Source organism: Eptesicus fuscus, chromosome 19 (assembly GCF_027574615.1).
Source record: "Eptesicus fuscus isolate TK198812 chromosome 19, DD_ASM_mEF_20220401, whole genome shotgun sequence".
Taxonomy (NCBI): Eukaryota; Metazoa; Chordata; class Mammalia; order Chiroptera; family Vespertilionidae; genus Eptesicus; species Eptesicus fuscus.
Genome location: NC_072491.1, coordinates 9311045 through 9332905, shown reverse-complemented (window position 1 = coordinate 9332905; position 21861 = coordinate 9311045). Strand labels below are relative to the sequence as shown.

Here is a 21861-nt window from a genome sequence, read left to right as displayed (position 1 = left end):
CCTAAACAAGCCTGGAGCCGTGAAAGGAGACCAAAGAAAGCATCGGTGATCACATGCAGATGCTTTATTATAGGACATGCTTTGGAGGTGAGACAGTAGACGTGGGGTAGTTAGCCATAAGTAGAACTCAACTCCAAGGTGGGTGTGTGCCTCCTGCAAGCCCCAGTGGGAAGGCTTGGGCCCTGTAACCTGGAGTGAAAAGATGGGAAAGGCCCTGACTGGTTTGGCTCAGTGGATAGAGCGCCGGCCTGCAGACTGAAGGGTCCCAGGTTCGATTCCAGTCAAGGGCATGTACCTTGGTTGCGGGCACATACCCAGTAGGGAGTGTGCAGAAGGCAGCTGATAGATGTTTCTCTCTCATCGATGTTTCTAACTCTCTATCCCTCTCCCTTCCTCTCTGTAAAAAATCAATAAAATATATTAAAAAGAAAAGAAAAGATGGGAGAGGTGGAATATTCAAGAGGCGGTTCTCCAGAGACCACTGCCAGAGGAGCTCTCCTCTCTGTTTAGAACAGGGAAGGTAGCAGGAACTCATCACAGCTAACCTCTTGCATGAACCATAGAAATTTTGGCCAGTCAGGGGCAATGGGGGAGTGGAATGTGGAGGCTGATAAGGTGAGCGCAGCCATTTTTGTTGGCTACCTAGAAACTCAGGAGAGTGGTGGCTGGGGGTGGTCCATAAGAACACACCCCGAGAGGGAAGCGGGCTTTCAAGGAAACCAGATCTCTCTGGATTGGGGTGGTGCCCCCACAGCATTGGCAATGTGGTGGCACTGACATATGAAGAAAGGCCTCTATCATACTAAAGACTTTGAGGTCTCCATGTTGGAGGATGGATCTAACTGAAATCTACCATTCCTTGTGTGGACCCTGCTGGCTAACTGGGCTCAAATATTTAAAAACAGAGCCTAGCACGTATTTCTACACAGAACCCGGTCACCCAATTTGCACTTCAGAGAAGCCTATGAACTCCCTGCCCCTGCACTGAACTACCTGCCTGCACGGTGTTTCTGCCAACTGAGCCAGCCCTTATAAGAGTTCCTGGAATCCTATTTCAACTAATGAGGCCCAATGGGACCCCTCGGGGGGTGTGAGCTGCCCAACTAGAGCGCCCATCAACATCTTCACCAAACAATCAGAGCAGCTCCATTCTGACCAATCAAGAAGTTACCTTTTCAACCAATCAACTGCATGTATTTGGAGTCCTCATTTGCATGAGAACTGACCCATCAGGGACCAGAGGCAGGACCTTCTGTCCCTATCCGCTCCCTCCACTCTGGCTATGGGAGCCCACTTTCCCTTTCCAGCCAAGGCAGAAGACTGCATTTTCCTAGCTGTGCTAAAACACACCTGAGCTGTCTTCCCGGAGCAGTGGATGGGCCTGCAGTGAAGCAGAGCTGTCTAGCTGGAGAGGGGCCTGGCCCCCAAAGCATGGCTATACTTTACTACAGAATAAGTTACATATTTAATAATTTATTGTGCCAAATGCCATTCCTTTTGTTTTTGAACAAATTCTTTTACTTGGTATATACAGATATGATGAGAAAACGCATGTCCATTGAAGGGTCCTAATTTTTAAGAAATAACTTTCTAGTTGCCCAAAAAAATATATGTTCATTACAGGACAAAGCAGGTAGAGTGGTGTCCAAGTTATGTAACATATTCTCACAGTCACTGCCCCAAATCCTCTCCCTTTCTTCCAACTCACTTCCAATATCCCTCCCAATTCTGGGTGCATGTGGTTTTGTGCCCGGTCCTCCTTATAGGCACAAACAGTAGGATGCTTTGTTTTCAGTGCCTGTCTGCATGTTTACAACTCTGTAGACCTTTCTGGATAAGGTCATCGATTAGGTCAAGCATCTGCCGAGATGTCCTACTTATGAGCTTAAACAAATCCAAGGGCACCCAGAGATTTGCTGAAACAGGCAAAATATAAACTCCCAAGTCTTATCTTAATTCGAAATGTTTCACCAGACCAGGGGATGTGGCCACTTTATATTCACAAACTTTACTAAGAACTCTGAACATTATTACATTGTTCTCACTTTAGAGCCAAAAATTAAGTCTTGACACAGGCTATCCATTCTGCCTTTGCTGGTACTGCTCCCTCAGCCAGGCCTTCCCATCTACACCCAGTCCCCAAACCCTGGCTCCTACCCAACTTTCTTGACACTTCCCACATGCCATCATCTCCTTCGGGAAACCTTTTTCCTCCAAAGTGGTGCTATGCCCCTCCTGCATATACCACCCAGTGTCCAGCACTTAATATCTATTTCTTTTGCCTAGTTCCCTCCCACCTAATTAGTAGTTGGAATTTATGTAGTAACCATACTTTTAAAAACCTAATTTGTACCTAAAATTTATGTACTAAATTTTTCCGAAATAAGTTGTGCCCTTGAACTCTTCAACTTGGCAATTTATTTTACCATCTCAAGAATGGTAAAGATACATGGGTTGTGGGCTTTGGCATTAAAGTAATGTGGGTTTGGCATCCAGCTCCGGTTCTAATGGCTGTGTGACCGTGAACTGAACATCTCTTGAGGCAGTTTTATCATTTCGAAAATAAAGACCTACTTCTCTGTGAAGATTAATACGTAAGAGTGCAAAGCACACCACCTGTCCAAACTCATGCTCGGTGTTAGCTGCTGTTGAAGTTCTCAAGAGTAATTTAATTTCATCAAAAGGAGAGATTTAACCAAAAGGAGGTAAAGAATAATGTTAGTTGTTTGGGAACTACCCAAAACGTATTTTATAATAATATGCAACTTGACCTACATTGAGATTAACCTGCAATTTGTACTTAACATTTGTAATTTATTACACTCCACATAGTCAGTATCAGAATACATCTTAGGTGGTTTGAAAATGTATCTACCCCTTTAAAATGCTCTAATAAAAAATTCCCGAGATGTGAAAAATGAAAAAGAATGTTGGCACCATCTAAGGGAGTATCTTTTATGCCAGGAAATGAATAGAAGAGTAAATGTCTCTGAATAAGATCTCATCTTAATCTCTAGGAGCCTGGAAACTTCAGTTCATTCAAATCCCTAAGCATCAAATTTAAAAAGGCTTAGAAAGTATTTTGAAATTATTTACTTACTAGTAAACCGGCTTCTGAGCCAGTAAAAAAATCCAGTAATCCAATAGAGTTTAAACCCTTCTTTTTCAGGTCCTTAGATAAGAACCAAGATGCGTAGCAGCCGATTGCTGCCACATTGAACCTAGGAAGACCCACAGACAATGCTAACAAAGACTATCTCTAACCAACTCTTCAACCCTGGATACTCAGAATCCCAAGAGGAAATGTGTCCCATTTCCTTGTACTTGCCTTTTTCAGATAAGCTAAAAGGCTCTATAAAGCCACAGATTTCAACACAAGGATATTCTTTCAGCATCAGAATCAACTAAGAGTCTACTTAGCACATACAATCACATTGCACATTCATTCAATTATACATTTATTAACCTCTACTTGCTCTAAATCAGAAGCCACTCTAGGTGCTGTGGATCCCAAGATGAACAAAACAATGTATTCTTACCCACAAGCAGCTCTCAGTTTAAGTTTTATTTGCAAAAAAAAAAAGTATTTTTTTAAAAATATATTTTTATTGATTTCAGAGAAGGGAGAGGGAGATAGAAACATCAATAATGAGAATCACTGATTGGCTGCCTCCTGCATGCCCCATACTGGGGATCGAGCCCACAAGCTGGGCATGTAACCTCCTGGTTCACAGTCCGATGCTCAACCACTGAGCCACGCTGGCCGGGCCAAAAAACAAGCCATCATTAACTCACAGTTGTATTAGGCACTAATCCATAGCTGAAACCAAAGGCTTAAGAGAGAGGGGATATGGAACAGTACATGGGAGGTGTGAACGGACAGGAGACAAGACCACTGAAGACAGGAAAAGGAAACTGTGGCGTAACCCTGGCCCTGGGAGTCAGGGACTCACTCAGAGTCTAGATCTGCCATTACCAGCAACACAAACAATTCTGTTTTTGCAACTAGTGTGTATTTTATATTTTAAATACCAAAAAATTCTTTCTTTCATAGTGTTTTAAAGATCAAATGAGAACACTGATGAAAGTATTAGCCCAGAGCTTGTCAGTGGGAAGATCAACTAGGATACACGTTTTTAAAAATGCAGTATTCCCTAATGAACGTTCAATATAATTGTGCTAATATACTTCACATTAATACACTTTATGAATACAAATTTGTTCATGACCACAATACAGAATGAAAGAGAGTGAAGCAGTGGGGTTAGCAAAAAAGTAAAAGCTTTCAAATCAGCCAGACCTAAAGTTGAAATAGGGTTCCAGCTCTTGACAACCAACTGTCTTTACCTTACAGAAGTTATTTTATCATCATGGATAAAATTTCACAGGGTTGTAAAGATGAAATCTATAATAAAAGTGTAATATGCAAATCGACCCATGGCCAAACAGCAGGACGACCATTCGGACGTCCTTTCAGACGAAGCCGGGGCTGCAAGGGCCGAGGCAGCCGGGGCTGCGAAGGCCTACTCTTGCACGAATTCCGTGCATAGGGCCTCTAGTATTAGGGATAAAAACCCTCAGCACAGTGACTGACACTCCTCAAGTATTAACTTCACTCTCTGGGACCCCTAAACAAACTCATTTCACACCTGTACTGGCACTGAGCCCTGGCTCTCCAAACGCAAAGCCAGCACTAGCAGTCGCTCCCCTTCCCTCCAGGTGAGGGAGGGAGGAGACATCCTTCTCTCTGCCCCCTGGTGGTGCAGCATGGCTCCACCAGACAGGGATGGGACAGTAGACTGGGCCGGTGGAGACAATGGCAGTGTCTGAGGCAGAATCTCAACAATGTTTTGGCCCCCAAGCCCCACAGTAATTTTTCATCAATACTGTAAGCTATTCACACCCTTCCAATAAATTCATTTTGCCTTAAGTAAACAGTCAGTACCTGCTGTTTATAAACAAGAACCCTAACTAGTATACTTTTGTAAAACTAATAAAAATAAATTAATATCAGTGCCATGAGATTATTTTTAGTATCTTCTTCTCCATGACTGAATATACAAAGACAACGGAAGTAATGTATTCTTCTGCTGTAAAGATGGGTGGAATATATCAAAATTCACTTGTTGAATTTTCTTTAAATAATCCTCCAGAGCAACCTGGAAAAAGAGAAAAATGGTCACTAGATCATAGGATGATTAAGTCTTTAAAATAAAGAAACATTATCAGTATTAAGGCTATTTTAGTTTCCCTGAGGTGGTCTTTAATATACTAAGAATTTAAATGAGAATTTTAAAAGGGAGAGAGAAAAATAAAGACATTTTCTAAGAAGTTTCTATTAGGCCAGTGAAACAGGATCATAGAGCTAGTACTGGAAATATCAAGTCAATTCTGATCATAATTTATACTGTTCTGGTCAAAATGTAAAAGATCAGAGAAATTACAGTTTGCCAGGTTTTACTACTAGACTGCAGAATACAAAAGGGATGTTTCAATCAAGAAGAATGAACACCACGCCCGAAAAATGCATTGTATCATGAGGAAGAACTCAAGCTGTTTATTAAAAGATTATATTGTGAAAAAGTTTAATGGGTCTCCATGCTCTTGCAAGAAAATGATTTGCACCTAAGAACAATCACAGGTCCCTACAAATGTCACCCACGCTTCCCCGTCACACAAAACTTGATAAAACTTTCACTGTGATGGGGGAGCGAGGTTGGAAAACACTGACAATGGCAATGCTTGTCATTTTATGGTTCTCACTTATTTTTACTAATTGATAAATTATTTATTTCAGTACTTTTTTACACAGAGAAGCCACTTGGTTTTGTACTGAACACTTCCAGAGGCACCACTTCCATCTCAGTCCCGTGCACAGCGCCCCCTAGAGCTCCTCAGCACAACCTGTGTGATCCAGAGATCATGCTTGTGGATTCTCTAGAGCAGTGGTCGGCAAACGGCGGCTCGCAAGCCACATGCGGCTCTTTGGCCCCTTGAGTTTTTAGCAAAGGCCAGCTTAGGAGTACCCTAATTAAGTTAATAACAATGTACCTACCTATATAGTTTAAGTTTTAAAAATTTGGCTCTCAAAAGAAATTTCAATCGTTGTACTGATGATATTTGGCTCTGTTGACTAATGAGTTTGCCGACCACTGCTCTAGAGTATACAGATGAGAAAAAGAAAACAAAAAGGGTTGGATTTTTTCCTAAACACTTATATAAACTAGCGGCCCAGTGCACGAATTCGTGCACCAGTGGGGTCCCTCGGCCTGCCCTGCGGGATCGGGCCAAAACCAGCTCTCTGACATCCCCCGAGAGGTCCCAGATTGCAAGAGGGTGCAGGCCAGGCCGAGGGATCCCACCGGTGCACAATCGGGGCTGGGGAGGGACGCAGGAGGTTGGCCAGCCAGGGAGGGGCCATGGGAGGGCTCCAGAGCGTGTCCGGCCCATCTTGCTCAGTCCCGATCAGCCAGGCCCAGCAGCAAGCTAACCTACTGGTCAGAGCATCTGCCCCCTTGTGGTCAGTGTGCGTCATAGCAACTGGTCGACCGGTCATTCCGGTCATTTGGTCGCTTAGGCTTTTATATATGTAGATATATTGCAATCTACTTTCCATCTCTAAGAATTCTATTATGCTCATTTTAATCTATATCATAAAAGGCCTGTGATTTAAGCTGTATCATAAATGAGCAGTGGCTCTCGCAGCGGGCAGGGTGGGGTGCGAGCTATTCACAGCAGAGAGTTACTAGCCGCAGAGGGCGGGACGCGAGCTACTAGCAGTGGAGAGCTATGAGCGGCAGAGAGCTACTCACGGTGGAGAGCTACTCACGGCGGAAGGCAGGGCACGAGCTACTAGCGGCAGAGAGCCATGAGCGGCAGAGGGCGGAGCGTGAGCTACTAGTGGCGGAGAGCTATGAGCGGCAATAGGTGGGGCGGCCAGCTGAGGCAAGCAGAAGCGAGCTACTCGAGCGCTGGGCCTCTAGTAGTTTTATAATACCTAATTATAAGAAACTAGAGGCCCGGTGCACAAATTTGTGCATGGATGGGGTCCGGCTGGCCCACCCTGATCGGGGTGGGGGGGCCACTAGGGGGTGGGGCCAGCCAGGGAGAGGGGCCATGGATGGTTGGCCGGCCAGCCCTGCCCCCTGGTCGAACTCCCAGTCAAGGGGACAATTTGCATATTAGCCTTATCATTATCTATAATAATAAAAGCATAATATGCTAATTAGACCAGATGTCCTTCCAGACGACCTTCTGGATGAAGCCAGGGCTGCAAGGGAAGCCTGGGTCCCCAGTGCCAGAGGGAAGCCAGTGTGGCAGCCAGGGGAAGGAAGGCCTACTCTTGCACAAATTTCGTGCATCGGGCCTCTAGTGTAGGATAATTGATGAAATTAAGGTACAGGCACATAATAGGATATTATACAGCCATTAAATACTGTACTTATAAATATTTTAATGATGTGGTTAAATGCTTGATAAGTAAGGTACTGAAGTATAAAGTGTGATTTCAACTATACACAAAAATTCATGACAAAAAAAGAACAGAATAGTGGTTTGTCTCTGTGTCCTAGAATTATAGGTGATAATTATTTTCTTCTAATATTATTTTTATGTTGTCCAAATCTCTAAGAATGTACTTCTTTTATAATTAGAAAATTGTATTAAAATACAGATGAAATGTGACCTCAACTGGGCATTCACAAATTAGGATTTGGTTCAAAGGAAAGTTTGGCTAATGGTAAATAAATTGTTCAATATAACAATTCACTGAAAACTCTCAAAGACATTACAATTTCTGAATATAGCATTGTGGAGAGCAGCTACAGTGTTTGGACAGGTCCAAGCCTTGGACTGATGAGAGGGCACAGTCCTCTCATGGCCACGTGCAAGTCCCAGCTTGGAGGGCAGAGCCCTCCCCACACAATTATAGCCAACAGCTGGAGTTGTAAGCTTGAACCTGTGGTCTGAACACGTGCCCCCATGTGCCTGAGTGATAGAGGCTGCAAGTAAACAAAGCTTGATCAGGTGCATGTAATTGAGTAGGATCGACACCAACCAACGAGAATGTTGTAAACATCTTGATCACACCCTTACTTTGCCTCATGGCATCTGCTATAAAATAAAGACACGGCTTGTGGGCGTCGTCGCTGTCTCTCCATCAGAGAGGGCAGCGTCCCACCGAGACCCAGCTTTCATTCTCTTGTCTGTCCTTTCTCAATCCTTCACCGCCCCTCTCAGGTTCACCCTTGGCCGTGCTGGTGTGGCACAAGGCATATTAAAGCTTTACCTATGAAGAAGAGTATACTACAGCCTAGACTAGTCATTTTCAGATAGTTTTTAAATAGCAAAACCTTTTCTTTGAACAAAATAATTCACAGATGCCCCATTTATAAAACAATAAGAAGAGAGGAGTCCCAGCTGGAGTGAGTACACAGGACATTAGCAGTCCTTCAGGAACTGCCATGTGGTCCCTCCGGTTTCTCCTGCACAGATGGAGCCAGAATTGGGCACCAGCCCTAGGTCTGCCGTGGGGCCCACGGTCTGTATTTCAAACAAGTTCCCAGGTAAGACGAATCGTGCTGGTCCAGGGACCGTTCACTAGTCTAAGGTAGTGGTTCTCAGGCTAGTTGCACTTCACAATTACCGGGGGAGTTTTTAAAAAGTATCAGTGTCAGGATCCAAATGCTTAGATATTGTGATTTAATCGGTTTGAGGAGGGGCCCAACATTGCTTTGGTTTTTTGGGTTGTTTTTTTAAAGTTCCCCCAGTGATTCTAAAGGGCATCCAGAGTTAAGAACATTATTCACAGAAGTGAACAAAACAGACAAAGTCCTTGGCCTTGATGGGAACTTAAAGAGTAAGTTAAAAACAGGTGATGGTGCATCATCAAATATCATTAAGACCTAATAACCAAATAACCATCAAAAATGGTGATACAGAACAGTATATGGAAATACTTAACACCCCGTTTATACAAAAGATACACATGTAATTATATGAACATAAAAAGTCCAGAAAATAAACAGACTCTCTCTGGAAATGATGGAATTGTGAGAGGATTCTTATTTCTTCCTTTGCCTCCTCTAATATGATGTGAACATCTAAACTATTAACGTATTACTTTTGTAATAAGTAAACCCAGTAAAGAAATAAAATGAGCCCTAGCCGTATTGGCTCGGTGGATAGAGCGTCGGCCTGCGGACTAAAGGGTCCCAGGTTCGATTCTGGTCAAGGGCACATGCCCGGGTTGTGGGCTTGATCCCCAGTGGGGGGCGTGCTGGAGGCAGCCAATCAATGGCTCTCTCTCATCATTGATGTTTCTATCTCTCTCCCTCTTCCTTCCTCTCTGCAATCAATAAAAATATATTAAAAATAAATAAATAAAATGATTGTGAACACTCATATCTGAGACCTAGGACAAAAGATCTGAAAGGATAAAAATGAATCTTTAAATATATTTTTTGGGAAAAGGTAGAATATATGTTTGGTATTGTAGAAAATGCATCAGTTTTCAATTTTTAAAGATCACAAATTTTGAACTTCGGTTTTTACCTATGAAATGAAGTAAACCATGCCTAAGGATGATTAGGAATAATGTATGAAATGACCTAATTCAGAGCCTGTCCTGTAATAGGTGCTAAAAAAATTGGAAGCTGTTCTCATTTCTTTATATATTTTTCAACAATGATTCCCTAATCTGGCTACACATCAGAAGCATCTGGGGAATTTATTAATTTAAAATCACAGTTTCTCCTAGGAATTCCCCCTCCTCAATCCAAGTCTTATTTAGTAAGCAGACCCCAGGAATCTGTATGTTTTCAAAGCTTTCCCAGGTTATTCTGATGTGGCAGCTCAGTACTGGTCCATGAGCCACGCTGCTCAGGAGCCAATGCTATAATATAGTCCCCGTGGAGAAAATATTACTAGAATAATAAGTAATACTTATATAGCTATAAGTAACCCAACAATCCTACAAGATAGCGTCCTATATGATTCCCATTTTACCCACGAGTATACTGAGGAACATGGCGGTTACGGACCTAGAACCCCCACGGCTAGTAAAAGGGAAAGCAGATTCAAACTGCTACTCTGCTCACTGGCCTCCGAGAAATACAGGCATGGCCATTGCCTAAGGCGGAAGGCAACTAAGAAACCCACCACACGGAAGAGAAACAAAAATAAAGCCTCCAAACTAAAGATGTGCATTTGAACCTCAATTTATTTACCATTTGAACAGAAAAAGGTCACATACACCTGCTTCATTCATTAGCAGCCTTCCCTGTTAATCTACTTACCGTCTGAAGAAAGGCAGGAAATGCCTTCACAGGAACACTTTTGTGGAGGGACCTAGCCTAAGAAGGAAGACAAAAGGAAACTGGTTTGAAATATAAATATTTCGGGAAATAAACACTCTCAGAAAGTGAACACAAAGCAACACTAGCTGTTGAACAACACAGCTAGGGCCTCTCTCAAAAGCAAGAAAATAGCTCTCACTCCTGCAGATTACAATTAATTTCTTAAGCCTAAAGGACTCAGGAGAAAGTACTATATTAAGAATTCCATTCTTCCTTACAAGTTGACTTTGGCATTTTCTGGCTGCCTTATAATATCCTGTAACTCTGACCCTCTAGCTCTGTGGTTAGGGGTAAATGAAGAAAGACTTGTGTTAACAAGTCCCAGCACCTCCCAGCTCAGATGGTCACTATCTCCTGTTTAGAGGAATGTAAGATCCTCCTAGCTGATCGTCTGCCTCTGTGTTCCCCAACCTTTCATTCATTCCACACAGCCAGCCAATTTAATGTTCCTAAGTCACTGTTTTATTTTTATTTTCTTTAACGTATGCCCCTGATAGAGCAAGTCTCAACTATGCATCTTAGGATTTAGAGGCCTCCACACCTTGACTAACCTCATCTGACTCACCTCCCTACTTCTCTGGACGAGGAATCCCCGAGGCTCTCGGGCTGATGCCCACCTGCTCTCACCTAGCCCACCCGTTCCCAGGCCTTCGTGTACACGGCCAGATACCACCTCTGCTTCCTGACTCACATCTTCACCCCTACCCCGTTTTACCCGTCTACTAAAACTGCTCTTCAGAACCATCCACGATTTGCTATTTGCCTCCCTCTTTCCTCTTCATCTCCCTGTAGCATGCAGTGTGCCTACTCCCCCTTCTTGGAATTTGTCCTCCCTTGGTTTCTAACCGACTCTGTTTTCCTCCTTCTTTGATCATTCTTTCCTTCTTCTTCCTAATAAATGGCCTTTCTCCTTCCACCTGAGGAATGGAGGCGGGCCACAAGGTGCTGCCCCAGGTTCCCTTATCCAGATGTACATTCTCCTTGGGCAACGACGTCCAAACTCAGAGCTTTAACCAGTTCCTCCATGTGGATGGCTCCCAAATCTAGGATCTCTCCAGTTCTCATCTCCTTTCAAAGTCACAATCTGCATTCTTTAACAGCCCTTCTCCCTAAATGCCTTCTAATCCCCTTCCATCCAATGATGTCCAGCAGCTAGTCTGTCTACTGATCCTAGTGTACCACTGCTTTTAAACTATAGTCTTTGAATGGCCCCATCACCATCTCTACTTGAACTCTGTGCAGCCTTCACCTTCCCCTCTTCCTGATCCTGCCACAATCCAATCAGTTATCAAGTCTAGTTGATTCTACCTCTGGGGTGTGTGTGTGTGTGTGTGTGTGTGTGTGTGTGTGTGTACATAACATCCACCTTCTCTAAACCAGACACTCTCAAATGTGGCAAAAGGAGATGATTCACTAGTGATTATTATTAGAGTAGCAGGATGAAAGCCAAATTACAGCATGAACAGTGTCGGGGCGGGGAGGGCCTTGAGAGGTAACAATGAATGCAGACCACGTATTCAAAAAAGGTTAATTGTGAGGGCCCACAGGATGCCGACAACTTCAGAAGGCAGCAGCAGCAAACCAGAGAGAAGAGAGACAGGGTATCGGAGAGGCCAGCTGGAAACACCAGCTGGGACCGCTGAGGATGCGAGGTCCTGGGAAGGGAGAGGCCAGCTGGAAACACCAGCTGGGACCGCTGAGGGTGCGAGGTCCTGGGAAGGGAGGAGCGGCATCAGCCTTGCAGGCAGAAAGACACGCCGCCCGGGAGACGGAAACGGTGAGTGACGGTCAGAGTGGAAGCTGCCTGAGGAAGCCCAGCACAGGGGCACGCATTTGCTGAAAGGGAGAAAGCGGTGTTCTTTAAACGTGGAGGAAGTTTACAATGGTCCCTGAGATAAATCCACTGGGATTTCAATGAAAGTTGGAATACAGTCTGCCAAGTAGGGAACAGTATGACCATGCTCTAGGAATAGCCGCACCTAGAAAGGGTAGTTTCCTAAATGATTTGGGGGTGGGCAGGGTGGGGAGGAAGGCTACTTACATGCCTCAAGTGCAAGTGTGCCTGGCTGGCAATGTCATATATCACATCTCTTACATTTTTATCTTGGTTCTTCCGTAGAAAATCCTCTTGTGAAACACCATGCTGTGTTGAAAAATATTATATTAGCAATTAAAAAGCACACTTAAAACTAACTTAGCTCAAGAAAATAGGTGAGAGAACAGTAAATACAATATAGTGTCTATTTAAAAAACATATGGATGTGTACATATATGTGTATGTGTGGCTGAGTATATATACGCCGTCTCTCTCTCTCTCTCTCTCTCTCTCTCTCTCTCTCTCCCCTTCCTGGAAGAATATGCAACAGGATGGTAATTAACAATGGTTGTAGTAGAACAAAAACACACAAGCAAGAGCCCTAGCTGGTTTGGCTCAGTGGATGGAGCTTTAGCCTGCAGACTGAAGAGTCCTGGGTTCGATTTCGGTCAAGGGCACATGTCCAAGTGCAGGCTTGATCCTCAGTAGGGGGCGTGCATGAGACAGCTGATCAATGATTCTCATCATTGATGTTTCTCTCTCTCTCTCCCTCTCCCTTCCTCTCTGAAATCAATAAAAATATATTTTTAAAAAATACACAAGCAAGAAAACAAACATTTAAGACGTTTTAAAAGCACAGACAATAATGAATCTCATACAGAAAATATAAGTTCTCATAAACAATATTCTTGTCTTAAGGATTATTTCCTCCTCTAAAATAAAGAAGAGGCTGGTCCTGGCCAGGTAGCTCAGTTGGTTGGAGCCTCGTCCCAATATGCCAAGGTTGCAGGTTTGATTCCGGGTCAGGGCACATACAAGAATCAACCAATGAATGCTTAAGTAAGTGAAACAACAAACCAATGTTTCTTTCTCTCTCTCTTCTCTCCTCAATTAAAAAATAAAATAAAATGAAAAAGAACAGGCTAAGCTGAACAGTAGGAATAATTACGGTAATTGCTTGGAAGATAGTAAGCATCCACATGAGGCTACACCAAGTGAGGTTCTCAGATTTTCTTACTCATAGCTCCACCAGAGGCCTAAAGTGCCTGACTGACAAAAATTCTCACTTGATAACCAAGGAGCCAGAAAGAAATATGCATTCATTTCAAAGCAGTTACTTGAATAGATTAAGCAAAGAGCCAAGAAATAACATCCTTCCCATATTCCTGAGGTAAATTATTCGAGCATACAAATAACAGCCTTACCAGCATGCAAATGTCCATGGGAAGGAACACTCTTCTTCTGCTACTATGATATGGCGTTGCTCTCAAGCAAGTGACAATGCCTTGTGCCTTTCCAATGTGACTTGCAGCATGATCTGCATGAAGGTCCCGTATACCTATGATTTTGAAAAGTAATCAATAGGGCTGCTCTTTAAATGCCTAAGTCCACAGAAGTAGCAAAGAGAAATCACCTACACAGATAAAACTAATTGTTTATCCTAATGCATTCAACATCTGAAAAACAGGATCTATGAGTAAAACGGGCACAAAAACAAGCTGACTACTAAGCAGGTTTCTGAACTTGAACTTTTAAATCAGTTTTCCTCAGACTATATCACACTAAGAACACATTTGGAATTGTAATCAGCTATCATGGAAAAACATCACAAGTCTTTCCTTTCTTCTCAGTGCAATGTCCATACGACCTCACTTTAAGTATATTCTGCTCTTTGCTCCCTCCTTTCATTGTGTTGGCAAACATGTCACCGAACGTGCAGGCAGAACAGGCCTGGGAAATTCAATATGCATAGGATAAAATAACATTTATTCCTTTAGGGTGACATAAAAACATATTACCTTCTTCAAATGGATGTTATTGTCCTTGTGCCAAGTAATTTCCTCATTACAATCCTCATTACAATAAGACCTTCCCAGCTTAGAGGCTTAAAAAACCATCAGCCCTGGCCTGTTTGGCTCAGAGGTTGGAACGTCGGCCTGTGACCAAAAGATCTCGGGTTTGATTCCCAATCAGGGCATGTGCGGGAGGCAACCAATCAATGTGCCTCTTTCACATCAATGATTTTTCTCTCTCTCTCTGTCTCTCCCCTTCCCTTCCACTCTCTCTAAAAAAAAAAAAATCAATGGAAAAAATATTTTCAGGTGAGAATTAACTAATATAAAATAAAATAATAAAATAAACATCAGTAATTACCAGATTATTAACTATGCCATTCCCATGAGATAGCTAAAGTATTTTTTTAATATATTTTTATTGATTTCAGAGAGGAAGAGAGATAGAAACATTAATGATGAGAGAGAATCACCGATTAGCTGCCTCCTGCACACCCCCCATTGGGGACTGAGCCTGCAACCTGGGCATGTGCCCCTGACCGAATCAAACCCACAGGCTGACGCTCTATCCACTGAGCCAAACCGGCCACAGTTAAAGTATTTTTATTAGAGCCTAAGTACTGTGATTAGTCTGCACTCCAAAGACAGACATATATTCCCCTTCTTGCTCAAAAAAAAAAAAAAAAAAAATATATATATATATATATATATATATATATATATATAGCTGTTCCTTTACAAATGATGCAAAGAAAAACTTCAGTGTTAAAGTGGCTAAATTGTGAAATTATGAAAGCATGAAGTTTGAAACGTGTTTTATTCAGAAAAAGAGAAGTATGAAATTTAAAAAAAAACACACAACTTACCCAATATTTCTAGTGTTAAATAAAGAAGAGAACTCTGTGTGTTTTCGGCGTAATTTTCCAGTTCCTGGATATTACGATATGCTTTGTCATCCAAATTTTTTTCCTATAATCAAACAAAAGGCAAATCAAGTTTGCTGAATTACCAAAATTTATAAAGACACGATTTTTTTGCCCAAAAGAACTGAATAATAAAAATATTAAATACCTCAGGATTAATCTCAATGTACAAATCACCATGAATATAGGTTGGCTTAATTTTTAATTCCTTCGAAAGCCCAAGTTATCATGAAAAACTGACTTTACTGAGCTCTTACTTCAGCACTAGACATTATCTTTTTAATCTTAGCATCCCTCCAAAGATAACAAAATAATACTTTTCCCATTTTGCAGATGAAGAAACTGAGTCATGGATACATTAAGTAATATTTCTAAGGTCACATCCTATGTAATAAAACCCTAATATGCAAATTGTCCGGACAGTGGAATGACTGGTCGCTATGATGCACAATGACCAGCAGGGGGCAGATACTCAACACAGGCGCTGCCCCCTGGTGGTCAGTGTGCTCCCACAGGGGGAGCGCAGCTCAGCCAGAAGGCGGGCTCACTGTTCCTTATTTCTGCTGCGGAGGCAGGGGGGGCTCCCGCCACTGCCACTGTGCTTGCCAGCCATGAGCATGGAGCGGGCTTAAACCAGCAGGCGGACATCCCCTGAGGGGTCCTGGACTGCAAGAGGGCACAGACCAGGCTGAGGGACCCTCCCCAGTGCACAAATGCCATGCACCGGGCCTCTAGTAGCTAATAAATGGTGGAGATAGGATTCAAACTACACATTTTGACTGTCAAGCCCATGCTCTCACTAAGGAAAAGGTGCCTAGGAAAAGGACTTCCCATTTATTTGCTGCTGTAGTCTTTTCAGTGATATGAGCAGTTATATGCATAGGATAAAATAACATTGGACCATTGTCAACTGAGATGGAGTAACCATTTCATCTCTTCTGCATGCATGGTCTAGACCAGTGGTCGGCAAACTGCGGCTATCGAGCCACATGCGGCTCCCGAGCCGCGGTTTGCCGCTCTGTTGACTAATGAGTTTGCCGACCACTGGGATAGGGGCTTAATTGTCAGGAGCCAAGAGTTGGTCAAAGGATTAACTCTGACCTTCAGTAAGTTACTGAAACTAGGCCCACTTCCTCTTGCCTGAGGACAAAGCATTCCTTCTGTAGCCACCCTTCAACCACCACACCCTTTATCTATAGTCAGCACCCTTTACGACTTTAGCCGATTATCTAGGTCAGCCCCCACCCCTCCTAGGCATTCACCCCTCTAGAAACCACATATAAGGAACGCTGTAAAAAATAAAATTTCGAGGCTTGATCAGAAACCCCTTTGTCTTGCCTCCATTCTTTGTGTCCCTTGTCTGTCTCTCATTCTCTTAGGTGCGCCGCCTCGGTACCCCCGTTAGAAGACCCCGCTGGCCGGGGCACTTAATCACAAGGAACAACAACAGCCTGTAATTATTGGAATTGAGAGTTTAGGTCAGTGGTCAGCAAACTCATTTGTCAACAGAGCAGCAAACCACAGCTCACGAGCCGCAGCTTGCCGACCACTGGTCTAGACAAATGTAAAAAAAAATGATAAAGAAAAAGAAAGGAGACTCATAACCAGTCTCTCCACCCCCAAAATAAACCTTCTATAATAATAAAAGTGTAATATGCTAATTAGACCAAACGACCTTCCGGACAACCACGCTATGACACCCACTGGCGCCAGGCCAGCCAACGCGGGTGTGATGTGATTGGTCAGGGGCCTGGCCATCGCTCCATGGTCGCCCCACAGAGGGAGGCCCAGGCCACCGACCGGTGGACTGCGGCAGGTGGGCGGGGCCTCCCTCTGCAAGGGAAGCCCAGATCCTGGGTGCCTGCCAGTGGTTGGAGGGAAGCCCAGGTCCTGGGTGCCAGAGGGACCCGGTGCCAGCAGCTGGGGGAAGGAAGGCCTACTCTTGCATGAATTTCGTGCATCGGGCCTCTAGTGCTCAATAAAGTAACAGGATTGATGAACTGAACAAAAAAATGTAAATACTAGTAAAAGCTAGCCACTTTTATAATAATACATTAACAAAGACTAATTTTCAAGGTGATAGATACATCCTTCCTCTTCTTTTTAATCAGAAAATATTGACACCAGCAATGATTCCAGAGGGAAAGAAATATGTCTAAATCTTTTATATTTTAAAAAATGACATAACTCATATACCATAAAATTTATCTTTTTAAAATAAATTAGGTCAGTGGATTTTAGTATATTCACCAAGTTATGCAACTATTACCACTACCTAATTCCGGAATGTTTTCCTTTTTTTTTTTTGGAATCCTCACCTAAGGATATTTTTCCACTGGTTTTTACAGAGTGGAAGGGAGGGAGAGAGACAGAGAGAGACACATCGACTGGCTGTCTCCTGCACAGGCCCTGACCAGGGCTGAGGTTTGAGCCTGCAACCAAGGTACGTGCTCTTGACGAGAATCGAACTTGGGACCCTTCAGTCTGCGGGCCGAGGTTCTATCCACTGAGCCGGAATGTTTTCATCACCATGAAGCAGTCACTTCCCATTTCCCTTCCCCTCATCTCCTGACAAGCCACGAATCTACCTTCGGTTTCCATGGATTTATCTGTTCTGGACATTTTATAAAAACACAATGACACAATATGTGGCTTTTTGTATCTGGTTTCTTTCAATTAGCAGGTTACCAAGGTTCATACATGTCTAAGCTTCTATCAGTACTTCATTCTTTTTAATTGAAGAAATTATAAACAATATTCCATGGTACGGATATACAATATTTTGTTTATTCATTCATTGACAGACTATGAGTTGTTCCCATTTTTGGACTATGCTGCTATAAACATTCTGTACAAGTTTTGTGTGGACATATATTCTCATTTCCCTTGGTATATAACCTAGCAGTGAAATGCTAGGTCTATAGTAAACTCTGTTTAATTTTTGAAAAACTGTTTTTCCAAAGCAGCTGTACCATTTTACATTCCATGAGGAATGTATGAAGGATCCCAATTTCTCCACATTCTCATCAGTATCTTTTTTATTATAATCTACATATATCCCAATGAGTGTGAGGCAGTAATTCATTGTGTTTTTTATTTACATTTCCCTAATGAAAACATACTGAACATCTTTTCAGGTGCTTATTGGTCACTGGTATATCTCCCTAAAGAATGTTTACTCAGATCCTTTGCCTATTTTTAAACTGGATTATCTGTCTTTTTAGTGTTAGGTCTAAGAATTCTTTACATATTCTAGATACTAGTCTCTTGTCAAATATATAACTGGCAAATACTTTTTCCCATTTTATGAACTGTCTTTTTAACTTCCTTAAATTTTTTAATTTTGATAAAGTCCAATTATATATTTAATTTCTTGTGCTTTTGTTATCATATCTAAGAAATCACTGCTCATCCTAAAGTCACAAAAACTTATGCCTATGCTTTCTCCTAAGAGTTTTACAATTGTAAGTCTTATATTTAGGTTTTTGATACATATTGAGTAAGTGTTTGTATATGGTGTGAGGTAGGAGTCCAAATTCATTCTTTTGTATGTGGCTATACAGTTGTTCCAACATTTGTTGAAACAAATTCTTTCCCCATTGAATTATCTTCACACCCTTGTCAAAAATCAATTGACTATAAATATATGGGTTTATTGCTGGACTCTCAATTCTATTCTATTGATCTATATGTCTATGCTATATCAATACCACACAGTTTGATTCCTGTAACTTTGTAGTTAAGTTTCAAAATCAAGAAATATGCGTCCTGGAACTTTGTTCTTCTTTTTCAAGATTGTTTTGGTGATTCTGGGTCCCTTGCATTTGCATAAGAATTTTAGGATCAGCTTGTCAATTTCTGTAAAAAAGCTAGCTGGAATTTTTATAGGCACTGCATTGAATCTATGAGGGGAGATTGAGCCCAGTCCTTTACTTTTAAATATCTCTCCCTACAAATGCCAAGTATTATTATTCCATTAAATAGGAAAGCTATCTCTGTCTTAAGTTCTCTAATTTTCTTAATGTCATAAAACCAGGACATCTGAAAAAATGATTTTCTTAGTGCTAATTAACTCTATAGGTCAACTGAGCAATTTTTCTTAATGTTGAAGCCACCATCTCATTTTGGCTTATGTTATTATTACTATAGCTTATGGTTATTCATAGATTATATCCACATAAAGTTAAGTAAACTTGCACTTTCATAGCAACAGTTATAAACATCAGGCCAATGAGGACACTGAGCCAACAATATATCAGAAAGATTACACAGGTTAGCCCAGGTCATTGAACAATTTGTGGGAACTAGAATAGAACTCAGTTCTAAGAACTTAGCATAGGATTCCATCCCCTAGAACCATCAAACTTTCCTTATTCCCTTTACTCTTTGGACAGAGATCTAAGTACTAGGTGTAGATAAAGGTATGTGTATGACTATTCAAATTTTGATGAAAAATTAGTTTAAAGATTAAAAAGGAAGAAAAATTTAAGACTTGAGCAATTTCAACTTACTCTTTCATCAATGATTTTCATAAGCCATCTTTTAGTCAGATTATGTCTTTTGACAGCCTAAAAAAAAAGAAGAGTATTGTAAATTTTTAGAAAGCACTAGAAATGACTTCTGCAGACCTGAATAAAAATAAACAAACCAAATACAAAATTCGGTAAGGGAATATTTGTAATAACTCACCACCAAAAAAAACAGCTGTGCTAAAGAAATACCAGGAAAGAAGAAAATGTCCCTAGAAAATATTTCCAAGTAAAGATAATATATCTAAAACTTTTCCACTAATCTGTCTTTTTTTATTATACTATTAGTAATTTAATGATTCCACTTTCAAAGTAAAACAAGAATTAAATACCCAAGCTTCTGTTATATGATGCACCCTGACGTCTATGCTTACTTATTACATGCAAACTTCTTTCCACAGGATGAAGATTCTAATTAATAAAAATAACCACTTACCCAAAAGGTAAAGAGTTACTCAAACTCCCAAGGAAATAATCTGCAAGACACAGTGCTACTTTAGCAAGTAAAGACACTCTAGTAGAAAAGAACATACCTTGTGCCCACATCTGTCTCTAAAAGCATTTCTCCCAAAGAAACAGGGGTCCAGAGAAATGAGCAATTTCCAGAGTGGGGCAAGGGAGAGTTAATATGATCCTAGAGTATCTTATTGTTCCAGAAAATAGAAAACACTCAAAAAATTATGGGAGGCAGTTTGAAAGGGCCTCCCACTGTCCAAATCTGGGACTATTCGAACACCAAAATAATTAAGTTTAGTAATGAACTATAAACTACTGAAAAAAAATAGGATTTCATGAGTTTATAACAATAATTAACAGACAAATAAACATAGGCAAGTGGGATATCTTGGTTACTGCCAAGTGGTAAATGTACTCAAGTGTATTAGAATTGGAAAATGAGCATTTTGCAATCATAATAGTAAAGACTGAATCAGACAAGAACCATCAATGAATGCTACGTTTCAGGGGAAATTAATGAGGAATAGGATATTTTCATTGTCTTATAGTTGCCAGGAGAATTATAATTATACAGTGGGAAAACCAGGCAACATCTTGACTGGATAATGAAAATTAACTATGCCCATAAGGTACAGATGTACAAAATATGCCTCCAGCCCTAACTGGTTTGGCTCAGTGGATAGAGCGTCGGCCTGCAGACTGAAAGGTCCCAGGTTCAATTCTGGTCAAGGGCATGTACCTTGGTTGCGGGCACATCCCCAGTAGGGGGTATGCAGGAGGCAGCTGATCGATGTTTCTCTCTCATCGATGTTTCTAACTCTCTATCCCTCTCCCTTCCTCTCTGTAAAAATCAATAAAATATATTAAAAAATATATATGCCTCCAGATATGACACCCTAAGTAGACATTGTCTTGCAGTATTATGGCCAAGAATGCACAACCTGAGAAAACATCAGATGAATCCAAAATGAGTAATGTTCTATTAAAAACAATTGGAGAGGCTATCCTCTTCGAAAAGGTAATGTCATAGAAAAGAAAGGAAGGCTGTGGAAATGTTCCAGATTAAAATAGGCTTAAGAGATAAGACAAGTATTACCTGACCTTAGACTGGATCCTATACTGGAGGGAAAAAACACTACAGTGAACATTATTGGGTCAACTGACAAAACTGGAATACAAATGGAAAATTAGATAAAAAGTGTTATATCAAAATTAAATTTACTAAAGTCATAACTGTCTTGGTTATATAATAGAATGTCCCTATTCTTAGGAAATACTCACTAAAGTATTTAAGGATAAAGGGCCACGATGTATATAACTTACACTAAAAAATGATTCAGAAAATATATATAGAAAGAACAAGCTCATGCACCCACGTGAGTGAGCAGTACAAGTGATTAACAAATGGGATAAAATGTTTTAAAATGTTAACAATATGTAAATCTGGGTAAAGGGTATAGAGGTGTTCTTACACTATTTTTTATTTGGAAACCTTTCTGAAAGTTTGATACATTTTAAAAACATTGTTTTCTTGCCAAATCAACACTAAATATGATATATTTTCACTATAGTAATAGTAGTAAAACATAAAGTCTTAGGAATATCCCATGGTTCAACTAAGACTAAGATGTCATTGACAACAAAATGTCAAGGCTAGCTAGCATGCTCATCAATACACATATGTGACAAGGGTGAATGTATGGAGACCAGAGCTCACTTTGCTGGCAGGAAGCTAACAGGGCTGCATAAAGTTGGCTCCCCAGTGCCCTC

General features: G+C 41.4%; 1 protein-coding gene and 1 non-coding gene across 6 annotated transcripts in view; one reads left to right on the top strand and one right to left on the bottom strand.

Moving 5' to 3' along the window:
• Window positions 1-4805: 4805 nt before the first annotated feature.
• The window catches only part of NDUFAF6 (NADH:ubiquinone oxidoreductase complex assembly factor 6), an 80073-nt gene continuing 63017 nt past the window's right edge, over window positions 4806-21861 (bottom strand). For all 5 annotated transcript variants that reach the window (XM_054708259.1, XM_054708258.1, XM_054708257.1 and 2 more), the window contains 6 exons: window positions 19618-19674; window positions 15050-15152; window positions 13596-13729; window positions 12397-12498; window positions 10296-10352; window positions 4806-5159 (listed from right to left, as the gene is read on the bottom strand). In XM_054708259.1, coding sequence (XP_054564234.1) covers window positions 5031-5159; window positions 10296-10352; window positions 12397-12498; window positions 13596-13729; window positions 15050-15152; window positions 19618-19674 — 582 coding nt within the window. In that variant the 3' untranslated portion in view covers window positions 4806-5030. The remainder of the gene's footprint in view (window positions 5160-10295; window positions 10353-12396; window positions 12499-13595; window positions 13730-15049; window positions 15153-19617; window positions 19675-21861) is intronic.
• LOC129147298 (small nucleolar RNA SNORA20) lies at window positions 15933-16067 on the top strand. The gene has a single exon (XR_008554664.1). It is a non-coding gene; the product is annotated as a small nucleolar RNA SNORA20 (small nucleolar RNA).